At 38.0% G+C, this 19,689-nt stretch overlaps 1 protein-coding gene across 1 annotated transcript in view; it reads left to right on the top strand.

The window, feature by feature from the left end:
* kiaa1549lb (KIAA1549-like b) overlaps nt 1–19,689 on the top strand; it is a 60,842-nt gene that overhangs the window by 11,464 nt on the left and 29,689 nt on the right. Inside the window, exons 4-12 of the mRNA XM_036585525.1 lie at nt 600–819; nt 964–1,097; nt 2,897–3,065; nt 8,675–8,734; nt 9,588–9,739; nt 9,877–10,048; nt 13,531–13,694; nt 13,967–14,002; nt 19,138–19,328. Of these exons, the coding sequence (XP_036441418.1) occupies nt 600–819; nt 964–1,097; nt 2,897–3,065; nt 8,675–8,734; nt 9,588–9,739; nt 9,877–10,048; nt 13,531–13,694; nt 13,967–14,002; nt 19,138–19,328 (1,298 nt within the window). The remainder of the gene's footprint in view (nt 1–599; nt 820–963; nt 1,098–2,896; nt 3,066–8,674; nt 8,735–9,587; nt 9,740–9,876; nt 10,049–13,530; nt 13,695–13,966; nt 14,003–19,137; nt 19,329–19,689) is intronic.

The raw sequence follows: 19,689 nt of genomic DNA, 5'->3' as shown, positions 1-19,689 counted from the left end.
TTCAGATTGATGTGTATACAGTCTTGCTATTGTTTTGTATCATCAAAGGTAGTGTTGACTGCAGTGCTGTCAGAAATAGGCAATATCTTGATGTTATGACATCACAGGGTGTAGCACATTTGGAAATTTTAGCAAACAAGTTTGCCTATCCACTCTTTCACAGGTCTTATTAGAAATTACAAAACTAAATTAGCTCATTTTTAAAAATAAGTATGACCCATAACATCATTTTGCTGGGTAGAGCAATGGATAACACACTCACACTGCTTATTGGAGACGTTCCACATATACTGTAAAAAATGTTGCATAGTTCAACCTAAAAAAATTACTTCATGTGGTAACAAGCAGTTGAACTGGTTTTTACTCAACTCAACAAATTACTTTTGATTAAAAGAATTGTTTATTCAGTGTATTTATTTACATAGAATAAACTAGTACTTGTTTTACGTGAAGTATTTTTTTTTCGGTTGAACTGACAAAACTTTTTACTCTGTAATATAACATATTATATATTGTTATATTATAGAGCCTCACTATTATAAATCATTTGAGAGATCAAAGATTTATACCTCTCTGATTGACCATCTTTGCTCCCACAGATTGAAAGTCTATCCACAGTGCCAAATGTAACAGTGGGTTACTATGTGGCCCGTGGAGATATGGTCTACATGGCCTCTGTGGTAGTGGAGGCTCTGACTGCTTATGGCATGGAGAGATTGATGGCTGATATCCGGCAGTTTGTGCCACTGGTACAGGCAGTGCCCGTCCCAGCAGCCCCCTGGAGACCCAGCCCGGCCATTTCGCTGATGCTGAAGACAGGTCAGAGACACTGAATATTTTGGAGAGTTAGTATGTGCTGCCAGCTTGATTTACTGCCATTAACTGAGTCACATCAGCTGGTAAGCAGAAGAGTAACTATATTTGTTGGGGTGTGTGTATTTCTGTGTGTATGTGTGTGTACAGTTCTGAGGTTTGTAGGATCAGGAGATGACCTGAGGTCCTGCAGGTTTTCTCAGATGATGGAGCAAAGGCTGGAGAATGCTTTTGCTGAGGCTGAGGCCAAAGTGCTGAACTCCTACAGCGGACTAGCTGTACAGGTCAGGTCATACACTGTTCCACTAGAGCTTTTAAACTCAATTACTCATCGATCATCAGTTAAAGTGTACGAAATTGGCAGTTTGAATGATAATAATGTATATTTTAAATTCTCCTACTGCTTCGTCTTACAGTAAGAAGCTTGATGGCCACTTTAAGTATTATCTGCCACACATTTGCATTTTATATACAAATTCTTAAAGAGTGTACATTTGAAATACTACAAAGAACAGAAAGCAAAGATGAGTAAATTCTGTTTGACCTGTTTGAAATTGAAAACAGAAACACAATGGTGACAATGTTTCCTTATGAACTTTGTTGATTTTATATATACACTCATTCCATGGGCTTTTATACACCCTCATACCATGACAGACCCTGGATTTTAAATTTTATGCTGGTAACAGTCTGGATCGTCTTTGTCTTCTGCAGAAAAAGAACACAATATACATGATTTCCATAATCTGAGAGGTTGACTTATCAGACCACAATACATATTTCCAGTGTGCATCAGTCCCTTTCAGAGGAGCTCAAGCCCAGAGAAGTTGGTGGAGTTTCTTTGTTGTTGACATATGATTTCCACTGTGCATAGTACAGTCTTAACTTGAACTTGTGGATGCAGCAACAAATGGTGATCACTGACAACAGTCTCTCAGAGGATCCCCATGCCTATGTGGTCATACCCTTCATTTTTTAATGCAGTGGCTCCCAAGAGGTTGAAGGCCTTGGGCATTCAATTGTGGTTTTCGGCCTTGCCCTTTACCCACAGAGATTTTTCAGCTTTTCTGCGTCTTCTAATGTTATTATGCTGCACTGTAGAGGGTGAAATACATAAAGTCCTTGCAAACACTTATTGAGGAAGATTGTTCTTAAACTGTTGGATTATTTGATGACACATTTTTTGGCAAAGTGGGGAGCCTGGACTCACCCTTGCTCATAAAGGACGCAGCCTTTCTTGGACGCTCCTTTTGTACCCAAGCATGATTGCATCATGCTTAAAATGTTTGAGTGTCCCAGTCTTAAATTGCCCCCTCCCAACTTCTTGGGATGATGTTGCAGGCATCAATTTCAGAATTATCATATTTTTACAATAAACTATAAATTTGATGAGGTAAACGTCTTCAATTTGTATTTGTTTTGTTTAAAAACAGGGCAAAGTGGATTTACAATTATAGCTTCCCTTTACACTGTGTGATTATTTCATGATGAATGGACCAAAGAAATTAGAATTACTTAGTATGAAATCTCATTACTTTAACAGATCATTTTTCCCTTCCCTTTTAAAGCTACAGTTTCAGGGCTATGTTTTCACAATGGTGTTGATTTATTTGCTCTTCTTCTTGCCTAACTGTTTATGAAGACTCTAAATATTCAGTTTACAGTAAGATACTCATATCATGGTAACTGGCGCATAATTGGATTTATTTTCCTCAGCAGTGCGCTTTGCCATTCAAAAGAAAATCTGCTTCTCAAACAGAATTTCTTATTCTGTTTGAGAATAATTTGTGTTCTTATTAAGCTTTAATAAAAATGTAGTTGAATGCTGTTTTGTAATTTAGCCTAACTGCTGTGAGCATCGCAGTGATGAATACTATCCAAGTTTAGTGGTAGTATAGATCTCAGTAGACGTTTTTTTGCCCTGTTCTGCGTATCTGATATTCATTTTCATTTTGATACTAGATGTTCTTGAATTCATCGTTAGTATTTCTTCTCTCTCTCTCTCTCTCTCTCTCTCTCTCTCTCTCTCTCTCTCTCTCTCTCTCTCTGTCTCTCTCTCCCTCCCTCCCTCTCTCTCTCTCAGATTCTCAGTGTGTCTCAGTCTGCTGGCTCTCCTGCTGTGTCTCTGATATATGTGGTGCGGAACGGGAGTGTGGCCCTAAATGGCACTGTGGCCAGTAACCTGCTGAGTCGACTGACGGCTGAGCTTGTGGGCTACTTCGTGTTTTACCCGCCCCTTATCACTGCAGAGCGTAAGTGCCCCCCCAACAGTGTTCCTTAGACATTGTCTCTTGTTCTGCCTGTCAGGTGTTTGAGGACGCATTTGGTTTACTGTGCTTTGTTTTAAACACATGCTTTCTTTAAAAATTCCCCAAGTAATGTGATGTGTTTTACTGTTTTAGTTGATTTTTACATGAACATTTCCCACCTTTCTTTATCCCTTTTAAGTAAACAAGGCTGATTATTCAGTAACTACACAGACTACAATGCAAACTAGCTGAGCTGTTCTTAGGTAATAGAAATGTGTAGTAAAACTGTGAGCCCGCCGATGGGTCCTGGCCACTTAAGAGATTAAACTGCTAATGATTGAACAGGCGAATATACAGAAAAGCAAAAAAAATGACGTTTTTACAGCATAGTTTCCAGAGATTAACCATATGGACTGGAACACTGTTTACATACTACACAAATGCTTCTATTAAAAAAATAGTGATTTTGTCTGTGATATAAGTCCTTTAAATAAACCTGCTTTGTATTTAATATATTAAATTATTGCAAATAATAATAAAAAAAAATGGTGAAAACTTAGGTGCCACTAAACTTTGGGTGAGCAGTGTATATAAAATTCTGTAATTCTGTTCAAAACAACCTTGAAGTAAACTTGAGGGATGACCCAGGGCAATATGCAGCGCTCCCCTCGGCTCCTTTGCACTATGTTGGTTTATTTTTAAAAGGCTTTGCATGGCTCACGTTTCATTGGAGGCTCAAGATGAAGTCCTGTGATACCTCATTTGAAATAGATGGAATAAAATAACTGTTGCGTTGTTGGAGATTGCGTGACTTCTCTGTTGTCCATGTTAACGATCCGGCCTCCAAATTGCACTCCATTAGTAGGTAATGCAGAGCTTTTGTTTGTTATATGACCTGCACAGGCGCTCCTCATCTTTGGTTCCTTACCCTTTGGGCTCTGGCTCTCCGTCTGTGTGTGGATAAATGTGAAAAGACGTTTCAGGCAGAAAGGTTCAGCAGTTATCTGAATGGAGATTGTCAGGGCCTCATCATTGTTCAGTCTGAAAGAGCAGAGCTGCTGGATGAGGGACATGAGGACAAGCCCTGAACTCCTGTCACACAGTGTTACCTAATAAGGCCTCCAAAGACACAGCCACCTGGGGAACACATACCTGGGGCTGCCCTCTCTCTGTTGCCTTAAAAGAGCACAGGGACCCCAGTAGATGTGTAGCCCTTAAAAAAGGTCTATAGAAATATAATAAGAAGACATAAGATCTCTGTAGTGCTGTGTAACGCTGCCATAATAATCTGTAATATTTTTGAATGATTCTGTTATGATGCTCCAACTCCACAATTTGAGATGTTTCAGCTACAGCTGACCTGAACAGTTTAAATACTCTAGTATTAGTACGTTACTTTGGTATTAGTTTCCCAATTTAGTATTTTATTTTTTCAAGCCTGAAATATTGTAACCTAAAGTCATTGTAATCAATAAAAGCCAACAGATAAAACAGTGTTTGTTATAACAGCACCAATGTAGCGTCTTTGGTTAAAATTGAAGTAAAAAAAAGAAGTAACTTTACTTGGTCAGGTGAGAAACAAACTGAATTGTGGTGTGTATGTGCCGCTGCAAGTCACCCTGTAAAATAATAATTATTGAAAAGTCAGAGACGTCGGGTCATGCGTGTTTTTCAGACCACATCATACTTCTGTACACATTAATGTCACTTGCAGAGGCTCCAAAAGAAGGTCCGGCTCAATGTTTAGGTCTCAAATCCAAAATAAACATACTGATAAACATATGATGACAATATTAGGTAATTCACTTACACCCTCTGAAGACACTTTGTTTTGACTGAGTTCTCTTTGAATACTTTTTTCAGAGCACTTTAATAAACATCAAACTCTTCATACTAGAGAGGTCTCCAAATCCCCAAAACTTACTCAGTGAAGCTTTAATATATGCAACCTTTTTAAAATAAATATATTATAATTGGTTTAAGTGCATCATAAAAGCATGCCAGGCATCACCTCAACTCAAAGCTCAACAGACTTTAGGACCATTTTAAATTATTGGCCAATAAGGAAAATGCTCACTGCAACCTGGTATGAACTGAAATTAAAATGAAGCAGCCAGATGAATACAAATGCTATAAATATTACTGTTTCTTAAGGTGATTTTGAGAATGAGATAGCTTATCAAGAAATGATTGTAAAAAGAAAATAACAATATATTATTTATCATATGACGTCTTTAAAAACCTTGAATTACTGAATAAAACATCTTCTGGTGTCTATTTTATACAATTTCAATTTATACTGTATTAGTTGTTAAATTACTGTAAGATTTTTCTATGAATCGTATAGAAATTCCCATAGAATTACTGTAGATCTTTTATCCTAAAGCAGGCATGTCAAACTTGGGACTTTCTGGGCCAAAGTGCTCTGGATAATCATCCAATGCTCTGAATTCAGTTCATGAAAGTCTTGCTAATTAGCTGATGAGCTGAACCAGGTGTGTTTAATGAGGCAGCGTGCTGAAGTCTGCAGTGTTTTGGCATGTGAGGACAAGGAGCCTGACACATGTCCTAAAGGAAAGCCCATTCATAACAACTAAAACTGATGATTGAACTAAAATGTAATGTTAAGCACAAACTCAGATATGTAAAGCTTTCTTTTGTGTGTTATGAAGTACAGTGGAAAATAGGGCTGCAGATACCGATTATTTATACAATTGATTAATCTGATTAATCCACTAGAACCATGATGCCTTTCTCTGTTTCGTCTCGCCACATCGCAACACTGCCACCAAGCACTCATTCAAAATGATTTCTTCTTTGATGTGCAATGGAACAATAGTCATATCTCTACCAGTGCTTCATATCGTGTACTGCAGTCTGTATGAATAATCACATGCAAACATCTCAGAGACTTACAGAGCACTTTTGTTTTAAACAAACAACACATTGACCTTTTTTCATAATCGGCAATATCAAAGACTAACCGACTTCATTGGCAAATCATACCATGCAAGAATTTGACTTTGTGTTTTGCTTAGGCAGTGTTGGCTAGCTACAATCATAATATTATATGATAATATTAATTGTGATATTTATAATAAACACATTCTGCCCATTCATTAACATGTAAAAAGCATTATATTGATATACTTTTATGAAGATGTGCCTTAATGCTTTTGAAAGAGACTTAGCTGAATATATCATTGCTGCAGGTAGACTAAGAATATTAACATGGTTTACATAGGGTGGGCTGGGGTGGGAGATGAAAGCATTTGCTGTTTGTTTTGTACGTTGCCATTTGTAATATCGTGCATGGTGTTAACTGGAGGCAGAAGCAGTTTCCTGCATTCCTTGGCAGTGGCAAAGCTCGAACATCAAAGACAATTATGAGAGTAAATAAAGGTAAATAATTAACAGTGGGGAAGTGCTCTTACAGGTGAGAGAGAGAGAGAGAGAGAGAGAGAGAGAGAGAGAGAGAGAGAGAGAGAGAGAGAGAGAGAGAGAGAGAGAGAGAGAGAGAGGGGAACACTGCAGAGCACCTCAGGCATCTTAGATGTAATGGAATCACACAGAGTTTCCTCATAGAGAACACATGCTCGTGTTTGTGCTAGCTGCTGGAACGGCTGTTTCTAGAACTGCCATGACCTCAAGCACGGTCTCTCCTGGTCTGGAGGGAAAAGTCCTCTTTGGCTTCCTTTTTGGTACACTTTACCATTTAAACCTTAAGAAGTTATTATTGTATGGTACTGTTCAAAAGCCTGAGATCACACTTTGTCTACATAATTAGTTGTTATTTATTTTTCAGCATCAGAAAAAACTGAAAACATTTAACAGGAAATTACACAAAAGTCCCAAGAACTAAATATAATATCTATTCATTCAGTATGTAGTGTGTCCACCCGTTTGCCATTATCACAGCTTTTATGATCCACGTAATCCCAAACACATATGTGAGGTCTGGACTCTGGAGTGGCCAGTGCATTGTTTTGAGAACACCAGCAGCTTCTTAGTTTGATTTCACATTTTCTTCTTTTTGTCTATTTACTTTTTTCAGTAAGGGCTTCTTGACAGCTACACATCCTTTCAGACTCATAGTGTTGAGTTTGTAGATTTTTTTTCAGATCTGATGCAAGAGTGGAGCTTGATTTTCTCCTCTCCCTCAAAGATGAAAGCTTTAAGTGCTGTTTACCTGTTGGTGACAGTTTTGGTGGTCTGCCAGGTCTTGTATGGTTGATAGGAGGAATTTCTTTATGAATTCTGTATGCATTAATAATTTGTTAACTTCATTTCTGGAATCTCCTGTTTTATTAGTTATTTTCTTTTGACTTTCATCTTCTTCATGCAAGTGGATTATCTTATATCTAATGTCCTTAGAAATATCTCCTGGAAAAAAAAAAAAAAAAGTTTTCTTAATACTGAAAATTACCTAAATTAAGGGTTGTGGTTTTTGCACAGCACTGTATATAAAATCAAACACGAACACACACACACACACACACACACACACACACACACACACACACACACACACACACATATTTTCTAAACTGTTTATCCTTCTGGGTAAAATAAAACAATAAAATAATAAAAAATTTATTATTTACAGTAATAACATATGCAATTAATATACAATTAATGGGTCCAGTATTTTAGGTGTTCTCAGTGATAATATGTAAATATTAACTACTTAAGTTATCAATTTGTTTTTCAAGTTATCTGCCTCGAGATTTAATCATCACTTTGGAAAAGTAAGGATTTCTAAATGTTAACGTTCTGAATGAAATCTTATTTCAAATCCATCAAGTTACAGAGGACCAACAAATTAGTCATTATATGCAATTATATGCAGCCAAATTGGTTCTGCATTATTAAAACCCTTGGGCCTCATTCACCAACTGTTCTTAAGAGAAAAATTCTTCTTAAAACCCACTTATGCAGTTTTCACGATGATTCTGACATTCACCAATGTTTGAGGTTTGTTCTTAGATAAGAACAGAATCTACACACACTTGAGAGCACAAAGGTGTGAACAGTTCTGTGGTTTAAATGCACATCATTGGTCTGATGTAGACTGTTTTTAGGACCGTTCTCAAGAGCGAATTTAAGAAAAATCTTAGGAAGATGTTGCTGAATGAGGCCCATTGATTCCTAAGTTTTGAACGCTGATGTGTCTTTCTAGAGAGAATAAACCAAATATTCTCTTCAGTCATGTTTTACATCAGCAGAAAACTAGTGCATCTCATGACGTTTTAACAGTTGTATCTATTATGCAGAAATGCTGCACGGCTTTTCCTCTTGCAGGAGAAATAGACCAAAGCGCAGTCCTGATTTCACAGTTGCTGCTACAGAATGCCCTGAGAGCACGCTGCCCACCACAGCTTTTAATCAGACTGGCAATATGTAATTGAGCCAAAGTTTCATTAGGAAAAGGCTGCGAGACCTCAGTGCACAAGTATGGATTGTCTGCCCGCAACACAAGAGGCTAAGATATTATAAAAAGCCTCTGGCCTCAGGATCAAAGCAGCTCTTTATAAAGCAAGCCCTCTTATCTACTCTCCCTCTCTCACTCCCTCTCTCACTCTCACTCTCCCCTCTCTTCTCTTCTCTTCTAGCTTTGGAGTACCACAACCTTGACACCTCTGTGGCAACCAGGGATTTTTGGGTAATCACAGGTAATCACCATATTGATTAGAAATGACCAGAGAATTGTGAAGTAGTTTTTTTGAAGAAGCCCTACCTTCTTCAGCCTTGTACTGCCCAGATTCTTTCTGTCTACAAAGGCTGTGTTCACAGTGACAGAAATGTTTGGAGGGAATCAGTGCCAGACATGACTTTGTCTTCATTACTCTGGAGGCTCTGACATCCCTTAGACATGGCATTTGTACTTGCTTTAAAAGGAATTCCACTGATAATTTCTGCTTAATTAAGTAGATTAAATAGATGCAAAGAAAGTCATTCAGAGCAGTTCAATGTAAAATGCTCATTTTACATGTGTGAGGTCCCTGGTCACTAAGTGTCTCCACAGTGCACCATTTCACATCAAACAACACTCAATAACTTTGTTCACATCTCAACAAAAAAAATTATAATAAAATTGGCATAATCCCCCTTTAAGAATCTACTATTTTTTTAAAGGTATGTTTTATTACCATAGATCAATAAAGGCTGGTCAGAGGTCTGGGTGGTCAAAACAAAGTCAAAACAGGGCAACAGGGTATTATGAGTAACATTGATTTTTCTACAGACTGGTAAAATGTATGCATTGTGGCTTTATTTTTATGTGAGTCTGTGTGTGAATGTGAGTGTGTGTGTGTGTGTGTGAGTGGGTGCGAGTGTGTGTTCATGTTTGCATGTGTATGTCCTGCAGGGGAGATTGTATTTCTTTGGTTTCATCCTCTTGCTGGTCAGGGTAGCTTGTTATTTCTTCACCAAGGTCAGCTGCAGTGAAACTGGATTAACAGCTGTGAAACAGAGGAATAACCAGAGGCTCCTCTGTTCTTCCTCCTTGTCGCTGGATGTGTGCAGTGATTCAGGATGTGGAGAACTCGTCTCTGGAGGGTCAGTACCAGAGCTTTGCCAGTCTGATGGAGCAGCGCTTGGCTGAGCTCTTTGTGGTGGCTCATCAGCAAGGTGTTCGTTTCAGACGGGCCACCACAGTGGGCACTTACACCGTCCAGGTAAGACCCCAAAGTATCCTTATCCCTCAAATACAACACCAAATATCCTTACATGACTTACATGTTTCTTATGTAATATCACAGTCGAATCTCTGAGCTGCTACGATGCTCTAACTGCCCTCTCTTTTTGAGCTCAGATGGTTGCTATGAGGCGAGTGGCTGGACCAAAGCACCCAGCTGAATTGACCTATTATGTCCAGCTAAATGGCATGCCACTTCCTGGCACATCTGCTGCTAAAATCCTCAACACGGTGGACTCCCAGACCATGGCTCTCACACTGGGCTACTTTGTCCAGCTACAGGCTGAACGTACGTGTGTCTCTCCTTCTGTGGCACAACCTTAATAGCCTATTATCTTTTAGACTTACATAACATCACATTTTGGTCTATCAGGAGTATTTGGCAAACATTTTCATGCATAATATAGTTTTTACAAGCCCACATGCAATTGTTCAATGCAAGTCAAACTGCTCACTGAGTGACCTAATGACATACACTTTATCAACGGTTGGTTAACACTACGGTGACTAATTTGGCTGCTGTAGCTCCTACTATTTAACAACTTGGTGACTGTTTTCTGGCTACGATTAATTTCCAGCTGCATGATGTTCTCAGGAACACTGTACATAAAGGGGCATTTTACATGTCAAGGCAATTTTGGGATTGGGTTCCATAATTTGTTTTACATAAAATTTTAACTTAAACTCAGTTTATTAAAAAAATACCTTAATGAAAAGTAACACATTAAGGTTTGTTCAAATTGCATGGGCAATGTGTGCACACTTGTGGCTTAGATGCTGCTGGTTTAAATGCAGGCCTAGATGTATAACTTTATTGCGTTACTTCTGTTAGGTCAGTGCTTTTAGGTCTTTGCACATATACCTCTGTGTGACATGAGCGGTGGGGCAGCATGACGTCTACCACGCTTACGCTTGTTGGTAACTCATACAGTGTTTGCGCTCCAGAGCGGTGCGAATGTCATTCATAAGAGCATGACACATTTGTTTACCCTCTACAATTTTGTGACTTGTGATAGGGTGATCATTTCAAGCCTGGTTAGAGGACTGGATTAGAGCAGGAGCACACCTGATTGGGTGTTTGAAGACTAAGACCTACTGATTTAACGAGGAGAATCTGATGTTGTCTTGCTTGTTTAGAGTAAAGATCTGCAGCCGCACAAGCCCTTAGTGCATAACACTGGACACCCCTAGTCTAAGCATTGGTCCTATTGTCAGGAGACTGCAGGTTTGATGCCCGGCAATGCCATAGTCATCTGTGGTTGAAAGTCCAAGAAAGCATAATTGGCATCATTCTCTGTGGGTGGGTAGGATGGCCCTCCTGTTCAGCGCAGTAATAGCCAACAGAATTGGCAATTAGGGTTCTCCTCCAAGAGTGATGAGCTGTCCAGTGACATTGCATTAGCAGCAGTTTGGAAAAAGGTGTAGAGGCTGGATTCAGTAAACATGTGCTGCCCTCACCCTCCCAGTTTGGTAGTACTGTGATAATAGGCTAATGGGAGACCTAATTAGCTGGTGGGAATTGGCCATAACTTAATTGGGGGTAAAGCTGAATTAAAAAAAAAAGAATCACTGCTTCTCATTGTTAGTTAGATTAGGCCTACCAGCAACCTACATGTTATGAAGTATTTCTGCTGCTCTAACCTGGCCAGTTCAACTCAGGCAAGGCTTGTTTATTTGATGATGGGTTGAATCAGGTGTGCTGCTGTGTTGGGGAGTGTGGAAAACACTGCTTCAGAATTAGAATTGAGTGTTAGATCAATATTGAAAGAAATTACCTGCTTTACTGACAGACGGCTGCCAACCTAGTGACTCATCTTGAGTAAGGATGCATGATAAATGATGCTTCTACTCTAATCCCTCATCCTACATGTAACTAAACAGGGGTTTAATGGAGTACCACACACGCACGCTTGTTCTCTGAAAGTCTGGGGGCTATAGACACCCCTTCAGCTCTCCACAGGAGGGAGGGAGGGAATCGTGCTGAGCCTCAGCCAGAGAGAGATACGGAGAGATAAATCTCTTATGAACACAGAGGAACACTTCCAACAGAGAAGAGAAGACTAAAACAATCATTCTTAATCATTATGTCTGATCTGCAGCTCCAGGCGCAACAGAACGCACATTTACGCACACAGATACAAGCCCATGTCTACAGTAAATACACAAATGCGCACATGCTGGAGTCAAAGTACAGGAACACATAGGTGCATCTCAGTACGAATGAGCACAAATATATATGCAAATGTACACAAATGACTCACAGCATGTGATTAATTGGAAAATTGCAGCCAATTCAGTCACACATTGCCTGTAAATGTTGTTAAGGAACTGCATGAGGTGCATTTATGCTCCGATAGTGCTGTGCTAGTCAGAGAGCACATTTTCTCACAGGTCTTCTATGGTGTATATACCTTGTTACATTTTGTTTCATTATTTATCATTTGTGGCTCATTGAAACAAACAGAAATTCTGTCAAAAACAGATTCAGAATACGGATTACCACATTTGGTTTTGTAAGTAGACGAGGAGATATTTAGTTATGATTTGAAATTGATGTTTTTCCTTTCTGCCAAATTCATCCTTTACATTTCTACCATATTTTGTCTTTGACAAAAAACAAAGTTTTGGCCCTGATATAAAAGGTAAAATAAATGTAAATTTAATTTGGGATGCAAGTTTTGGCAGACTCTTTTGACTGTTACCCAGCTGTCATCAGTCCGCAGTTGTTAGCTTGAAAGCCTAAAACCAAAGATGTGATTCTGACATCTGATTGGCTGAGCCATGTTTGAAGCCATTGAAAAAAAACTTGTTAAACACACACTTATGAGCGCACACTTCAACTGAATTCAGTATTAATGTGCAGAGATGTGTGGAACGTAGTACTGATAGATGGGAAACTGATTAAACAGTAAACCGTGTTAAATGTAACTGTTTTAAAGCTGCACTATGTAAGACTGTTTAGTTAAAAATGAAAGAAGTAGCATAACTGAGTCACTAAAATGTGGTATGTGTGCAATGCGGCAAGCCAGCCTGTAAAGCCTGGTCAGAGGCGCTGGTCTGATTTCTGAGTTTTTCAGGCAACATCTTTTTCCAGACCATGTCTCCAAATCCCCAAAACACACAGTAGCTTTAAACCAGGGGTGTCCAGTCTTATCTGCAAAGGGCCGGTGTGGCTGCAGGTTTTTATTGCAAAAAAGCAGGAGCACACATGATCAGTTGTTTAAAGACTGAGACTGACTGATTTAACGAGTGAAATCAGGTGTGCCATTCTTGTTTGGAATGAAAACCTGCACCTTCACCAGCCCTTTGTGGATCAGATTGGACACCCCTGCTTTAAACATACCCTACTTAAGAAGTTTTGTTTGAACAAAAGGGCTGACAACTATAATATGTTCAGAATTGTATGATGAAAAACTAAAAAGTTAACAAATAAATTGCTTATTGTGCCCTCAAACAATGTATCCTCACATGATAAATTCTCCTATTCAAATAGGGAACTTCTTGAAAAATATAAAATACTGTTTTAAAAATAAGTAATGTTTTTCTGACTGATTGTATAGAATTGGTCAAACAGTTATTTATTTGTTGGTTAATGGTTAATTATTTACTGCCTTAAATTCATTGCAATACTGCATAGTAAAATATTTTGTAATTATGTATAAAGTAAGTCCAGTGTGTTTTAAAACTATAATAATAGCTAATAATAAGACCTACAGTGGTTAAAGGCACAAGGCTTGTTTGAGACAAGTTCAATCTTTCCTTCTCGTGCAGCTGTGGTTAAGAACCCTTCCAACAACCTCTGGATCATCGCTGCTGTTTTGGCTCCCATCGGCGTTGTGACCGTCATCATCATAATCATCACGGCTGTTCTCTGTCGGAAGAATAAGAGTGACTTTAAGACCGACGCCATTGGCAACCTGAATCCACGGGTCAAGGTAAACTTTGTAAAAGGCGCTGACCTTTCTGCATGAATTATTCCTCAGATAGCTCACATTTCTACCTAAATGCTGACTCTGCACTCATTTTAATATGTGAATGTGACATAATAAGTGACATGTCAGCATTACATCAACATGAAACTGGAAAAAAATGCATCTGTCCTAGCATGCTTAACTTGCTTTGCTTCCATCTCCCTGAGAGTGTGTATGTGTGAGTGAGTGAGTATGTATAATGACTCTTCACGCTGTTTCTTCACTCTTCCATTTAGACTGCTTACCGGAGAGACGTGGGTTATTATCATCAGGTAGCTATGCAGTTCTTTATTCACTTCATCTACTGTTCTGGGGCTTAGGTGGATTTGCAGTTCTTTACTTTAGAGATACATTTCTGCTCATGATCCCATGTTCTGCATTTTTAAAAAGGTGGTTCTTAGAGGGTTCTTTAGCAAAGGGAATGGTTCTGTTTAAAACCTTGTGTTCTATATAGTAAAATGATTCATCTATTGTTACAGTGTCAAGATTGTAAAATAGAATAGAATGCAATTACAATAGAAGAACCTTTTTTGGGGCTATATAGAACCATTTTCTAAAGGTTCTATAAAGAACCATGAACAACACATTCTCCATTATTCTGAAGAACCATTTCACCATGCAAAGAGCCATTTAAGCATGAAATGGGTATTTATATATAACTCATGTTTCTGAATAGAACCTTTGACTTTACAAAAGCACTCCTGAAGAACAATCTTTTTTAAGAGGGTAGCATTGATTAAGGTGATGATTGTTGCTCTCTGAAAGCTTAAATTACAGTATTTGGTGCAGTGTTATGGCAGCATTTGACAAATGAATGTAGGACCTACTAACTGACCATTATACTTTAAATGACACCTCAGAAATCTGTAATTTTTATGATATAGTAGGACGCTGACTTAACTGAGTCACTGATATAGTAGGACGCTGAGTCACTGATATAGTAGGACGCTGACTTAACTGAGTTTGTTTTTGTCAAGCTTTCTATACAGTCGAATTAAACTTGAAGTCAATGGTCTCGCAGGGAACCTGCATCAAGTAAAACATATCAGGGTTATTTTACCATCTTCATTTTCTTTAATAGGTGACAATATAATGTATATGCATTATGTAATTAGGCAATTACAGAAATGATTGACCTGATACAGTGAAACACTTCTGCTTATAGTACCATATTTTGGGATGGTTGACAGAAGTGAAGGTGATCTATTCTCCCTGAAAGACTAAAATATGAAAAAGTATGTAAAATAAACCAAAATTCACTGAAAAACTTCATTTTTTTTAAAAATAAAATCAGAATCACTTTAAGTAATGTGTCTTGGTGAGTTCACACATGCATGACACCTAGCATGCAAAAGAGGTCAAACAGGTACACAGACTACTAGCAAATATTAAAAGTAAAATAAGACATATAACTAAGGGTCAAATAAATAAACAGTATAAATAGAATAAAGAATAAGAGAGTAGATAATAAAGAGCCAGTGTGAATGAGCTAAAAGAGATGAATATGTATTTCTGTGCAGGTCTAAGGAGACATATAATAGAATAACTATAATATACAGTGTGTCACAGAATGGTATGAGCATTTGTAAGAAAATAACATTTGTACATTTGTGCAACAAAGCAAAAAGAGATTGATGAAATAATGAATACTTTGTCAAGGCTTCCATATAGTCCATGTATGGAGTCACTGTTGTAATGATGTCACAAGAACCAACATTTTTACACAGAGTTGGACAATATGATGACAATTATTGTTATCATGATAACTTACATCACCTTACATCACAGTCTTTTTTTCTGAGCATATCATGGACATCAATACTTAGAGAAAACTGAATAACTGCATGTTACAAAGGGAGCATAATTAGTCCTGTTTAACTGTATTTAGTGCAGTGCAGTGAATTAAAATTTTAATAAATTGATTGGATTAATACATTTTAATAGTAATGATCGTGGCACTACTTATGTCCTTTTTTTAACTTAACAAACCCCAGAAAAGTGAAATACGGTGAAACATTTTGAGTATCGGGAAGTATCATGATGCTCTAGTTTATGCCATATCACTTTCCCCTACTTTTACATTCACTTAACTGTGCAAAGGTCTTAGGCCTCTAAGCACATCATTTAAAGCCATTTATCTTGCAAATAAACACAAATACTGTAAAAAGTAACATGAGCTTCTTATTTTGATAAAAGTAGCTGATATCTCGTAAGCTACTTTGACTTCTGCTGGACACCCCCAGCCATCACATGGATTTGTTAATTCCATCACCAGCACACTTGATTTAACGGAATGAAGCACTGATTAACCAAACCAGGTGTTAAACGGTTTGGAAATGGTTAAATAAACATATTGACAAATGTAAAATCAACACTTACTGTATTATTTAAATTTATTCTAATATTAGGGTAATTCTGAAAAAAATAAATGATTACTGCCGAGCCTAATAGCTTTTTAATTCTAATTTTGTGTCTAAAACTTTTGCACAGTACTGTCAATCTACTATTCAGCTTACAGCAGTTTAGTCCTGCCCATTTACAGTTATCAGTCCTAAGCCCTGTTCGAGCTAGACTAGTTTTATCTGAGGAAGTGGAGGATTTTAATTCAGCATGAATCTGCCATGTCTGTAGTTTTTACAGGTCTGCTAGGTAATAATTTCATATTGAATTACCTTCTATAATTCGCTGAACTTGGAGCTCCCCCAGTAATAGCAGTCCTGTTTGAATTAACCTTACAGTAAGGCAATAAAAAAACTGGGCAATAGAAAACACACCTCCTGTTTTTCTTTATTTTGCTACTTAAAAACAAGACTAACAGTTAAATGGAGCTTGATTCGACTCACTTCCTTAATCATCAAATTCATGACAAGACTACTGAAATCAACAACAATTCTGTGTATTTTCTCTCCTGTACGCTACGATTATGCTGCATATTTTGAAAATGCCGTTGATTAACGGGTGTCACCCCACACTGAAATCAGATGTAAAGTCTCCTCCCTCGTGCAGTGTTTTTTTGGCATTATATATAACCTTTAGCCACAGAATGTGCTGTTAGTGTTAGGAAGTGTGGCGCCTGTCGCATAATGCTGACGTAAACGTCTGCGCAATGATGTTTTGATCCATGTAATTTGAGGAAATTACACAAATCCTTTATCTTGCACGAATAGCCCAGTTAAATCGAGCACCAATTACATTACCGGCCCTCTTCTGGTAAAAATAATCCAGCTTGAATAAGGCCTTAAAGGCATAGTGAAAAAAACAGCCTGTTTAATTCTAAGGGATAAAGAGAGGTTGGAAAATGATGACATAAAAATAGGATATGTTCCCTTTGTTATTTGTGTTTGTGTGTGCATGCACTTGTATGCCCAAGTAAGTGCAGTATGTATTGGGAACAAGGTCAGATATTCTCTGTAGATTTCAGTGAAAGTAGGCTAGCAGGACCACAGAGGCTCCACAGTTCTATGCATTGTAAGGAATAAAAACTAAAGTACAAACACATAAGCCACACATTCCTCTTGGTAATGTCAAATTGTAGTTTTTTTCACAAATCATCTAATATGAAACAGTGCTTTCTTCTTGATCTGATGCAATGACATATTTAGTTTTCCCATGCCGCCGTTCGCTTCTCTGACCTATTTTATCATTCACTGCAGCTTACACCCCAAATTCCCCTCCTGAATTTCAGTAATTTGCTTTGCTATTACAAATCAGCCTCTTGCCTTTCTAAAAACTAGAGCTTTATTCCATTACATAATGTGTATATTCCATATCAAATGTCAGCATGAGGGTTTAATATGACAGTTATTAAAAGAGGATAAAGGAGGTGAATTAGCTGTCATATATTTTATTTGATGTAGGCTCCCTGTGAGACCAGTGACTTCAAGTTTAATTCAGTTATAAAGAAAGTTTTTGACAAAAATAAAATTAGCACGACCTACCTGTGCAGATTCAAAGTCAACTGAGGCTTTTCTCGTACTGAATACAGATTGGTAAGGCGCAGGCTCATGCACAGGCATTTTGGAGGTGTAGGGGCTTAATAGGGCAACCTCAACATGAATTAAATGTATTGTTTTGTGTTGAATTAAATGTAAGTGTTTTTCCAAAGACAGACAATAATAGTGGTGTTACTGCCCAAGCAGTCATTTGAACCCCAATCTCCAGTGTAAAAACTGCAACGTTTTATGATGTTGTGTGATTACTAGGGTTATTTGTGCCCACACTGTCAGTATTATATTTGGTAAAAAATTTGTTCAAAATAAGCGCATTATGCAACGTAATGCTTTCTTAAAAAGATGTTATTGGTGGTTTATTGGTTGAATGTGCAGAGCCGTTTAGAGTCAGAGTGAGGGGAAACCTCTCAACCTCTGGGGGTCGGTACCGCACTATATGGGGCTCTCAAGTATGATGAAGCATGTAGAAACTGAGCTGAACTACACGCTCCTGTTTGACCCTCATGATATGTTCAAATAACGTAAAGGACAACTAGTGTGCCCAAATATAATAGAAAAAAAAATAGATATAAAACTGAAAAAAAGTAAATCACAGTCTAGCATCATATTCTAATATCATACACTGTGTGCATATGTGATGACCTGGTTTGGATGATCTCATTTCAAAGTAAAAAAAAGTGCCTATCAGTGCGCTAACATCCCAGTGTCTTAGCTTGTGGGTATGTTTTCAATTTCACGAAGCTTTAGATCACGCAAGCTGACATCTTTTTGTACTTGCCCTATCTGTATGAAACAGAGGGTGCCTGATTGGCTCAGACAGAGTGCAGAATGTGCAGCCAGAGACTGCTGTTGTGCAACACTTCCTTGTGCATGTGTGGCTGTGTGTTATGGGCTTTGCAGCATTGAGAAATATTGTGTATTGATTTTTCTTCACTGCTTAGCGGCAACTGAGCAGCGCAGTGCCAATGACAGCATATGACACTCATGAATCATTTAAACTGTGCGTGTGAGAGTGTGTGTGTGTGTGTCACTCACACTCTTCTGAAATGGTGAATGTTAACACCTTTAGACATCTTCAGAGAGGTGATGCTGTTAGAAACATGTACCCTGCTGTGAGCATTTGTTGGTGAATCTAAACTGACAATTATTGAAGCAGAATCTTTAGGCCAATGAGGTGAATATTTGACAAGGAAGGAAGTGAACCAGAAAGACATTCTTGATTTGCTGTTTACAGGAAGTCATGAAATCCATATTATTTATTCTCTCCGACTGAGAAGAGAAAGGCTGACCAACGCTGATGAGCAGCTTGTGCAGCCATGAATGAAAAAAACTCAGTAAATAGTATATTGAAGAGCCTGTTTTCCTTTATCTGAGGGTCTTGCAGTTTAAGGTAAGCTTTTTAAGATTTCTTTTTAAGCAGTTTAAGATTTCTGATTATTTGCACTGTTTGTCTGTAGCCCGTTCAGGGGTTTGACTATGCCAAGCAACACCTGGGCCAGCAGGGCGGCGATGAAGAAACGCTGCCGGTCACTCAAGAGAAAATGGTGCTGCCTCTGCCCATCCGAGATGCCTCCCTCTCCCTGGACAAAGTCATCCACCCTGAGGGCACCAGCTCCAAAAAGACCCTGACCAATGAAATCAGGAAAAGGTTTGGACAATTAGAGAAGACTTTACTTCAAAATAAAATCCCTTACACAATCATCTGTGTCATAAGCATGGCTGTCAGTACCAATTCGTAACTGCGTCATCTAGTTAATATTTTGACAATTAATCGAATAATTAGAGGTGAAAAAAAAACGAACAGTAAAAATGGACTCCAAATATGCAGTTTTTCAAATATTCCGAAATAAGTATTGATGAACAAGGAAGTCTATAAAATGTTTTCATTAAGAAAATATAAAATGTATAAATAATAAATAATAAATAAATAAATAATAAATATGTGCTAAAAATGAATCTAAACATGGGTAGCCATATATAATGGTATACAAAAAAAATCAATGAAAATA

Source organism: Colossoma macropomum, unplaced genomic scaffold (genome assembly GCF_904425465.1).
Source record: "Colossoma macropomum unplaced genomic scaffold, Colossoma_macropomum, whole genome shotgun sequence".
Lineage (NCBI taxonomy): Eukaryota > Metazoa > Chordata > Actinopteri > Characiformes > Serrasalmidae > Colossoma > Colossoma macropomum.
This window is presented reverse-complemented; position numbering and strand designations above follow the sequence as displayed.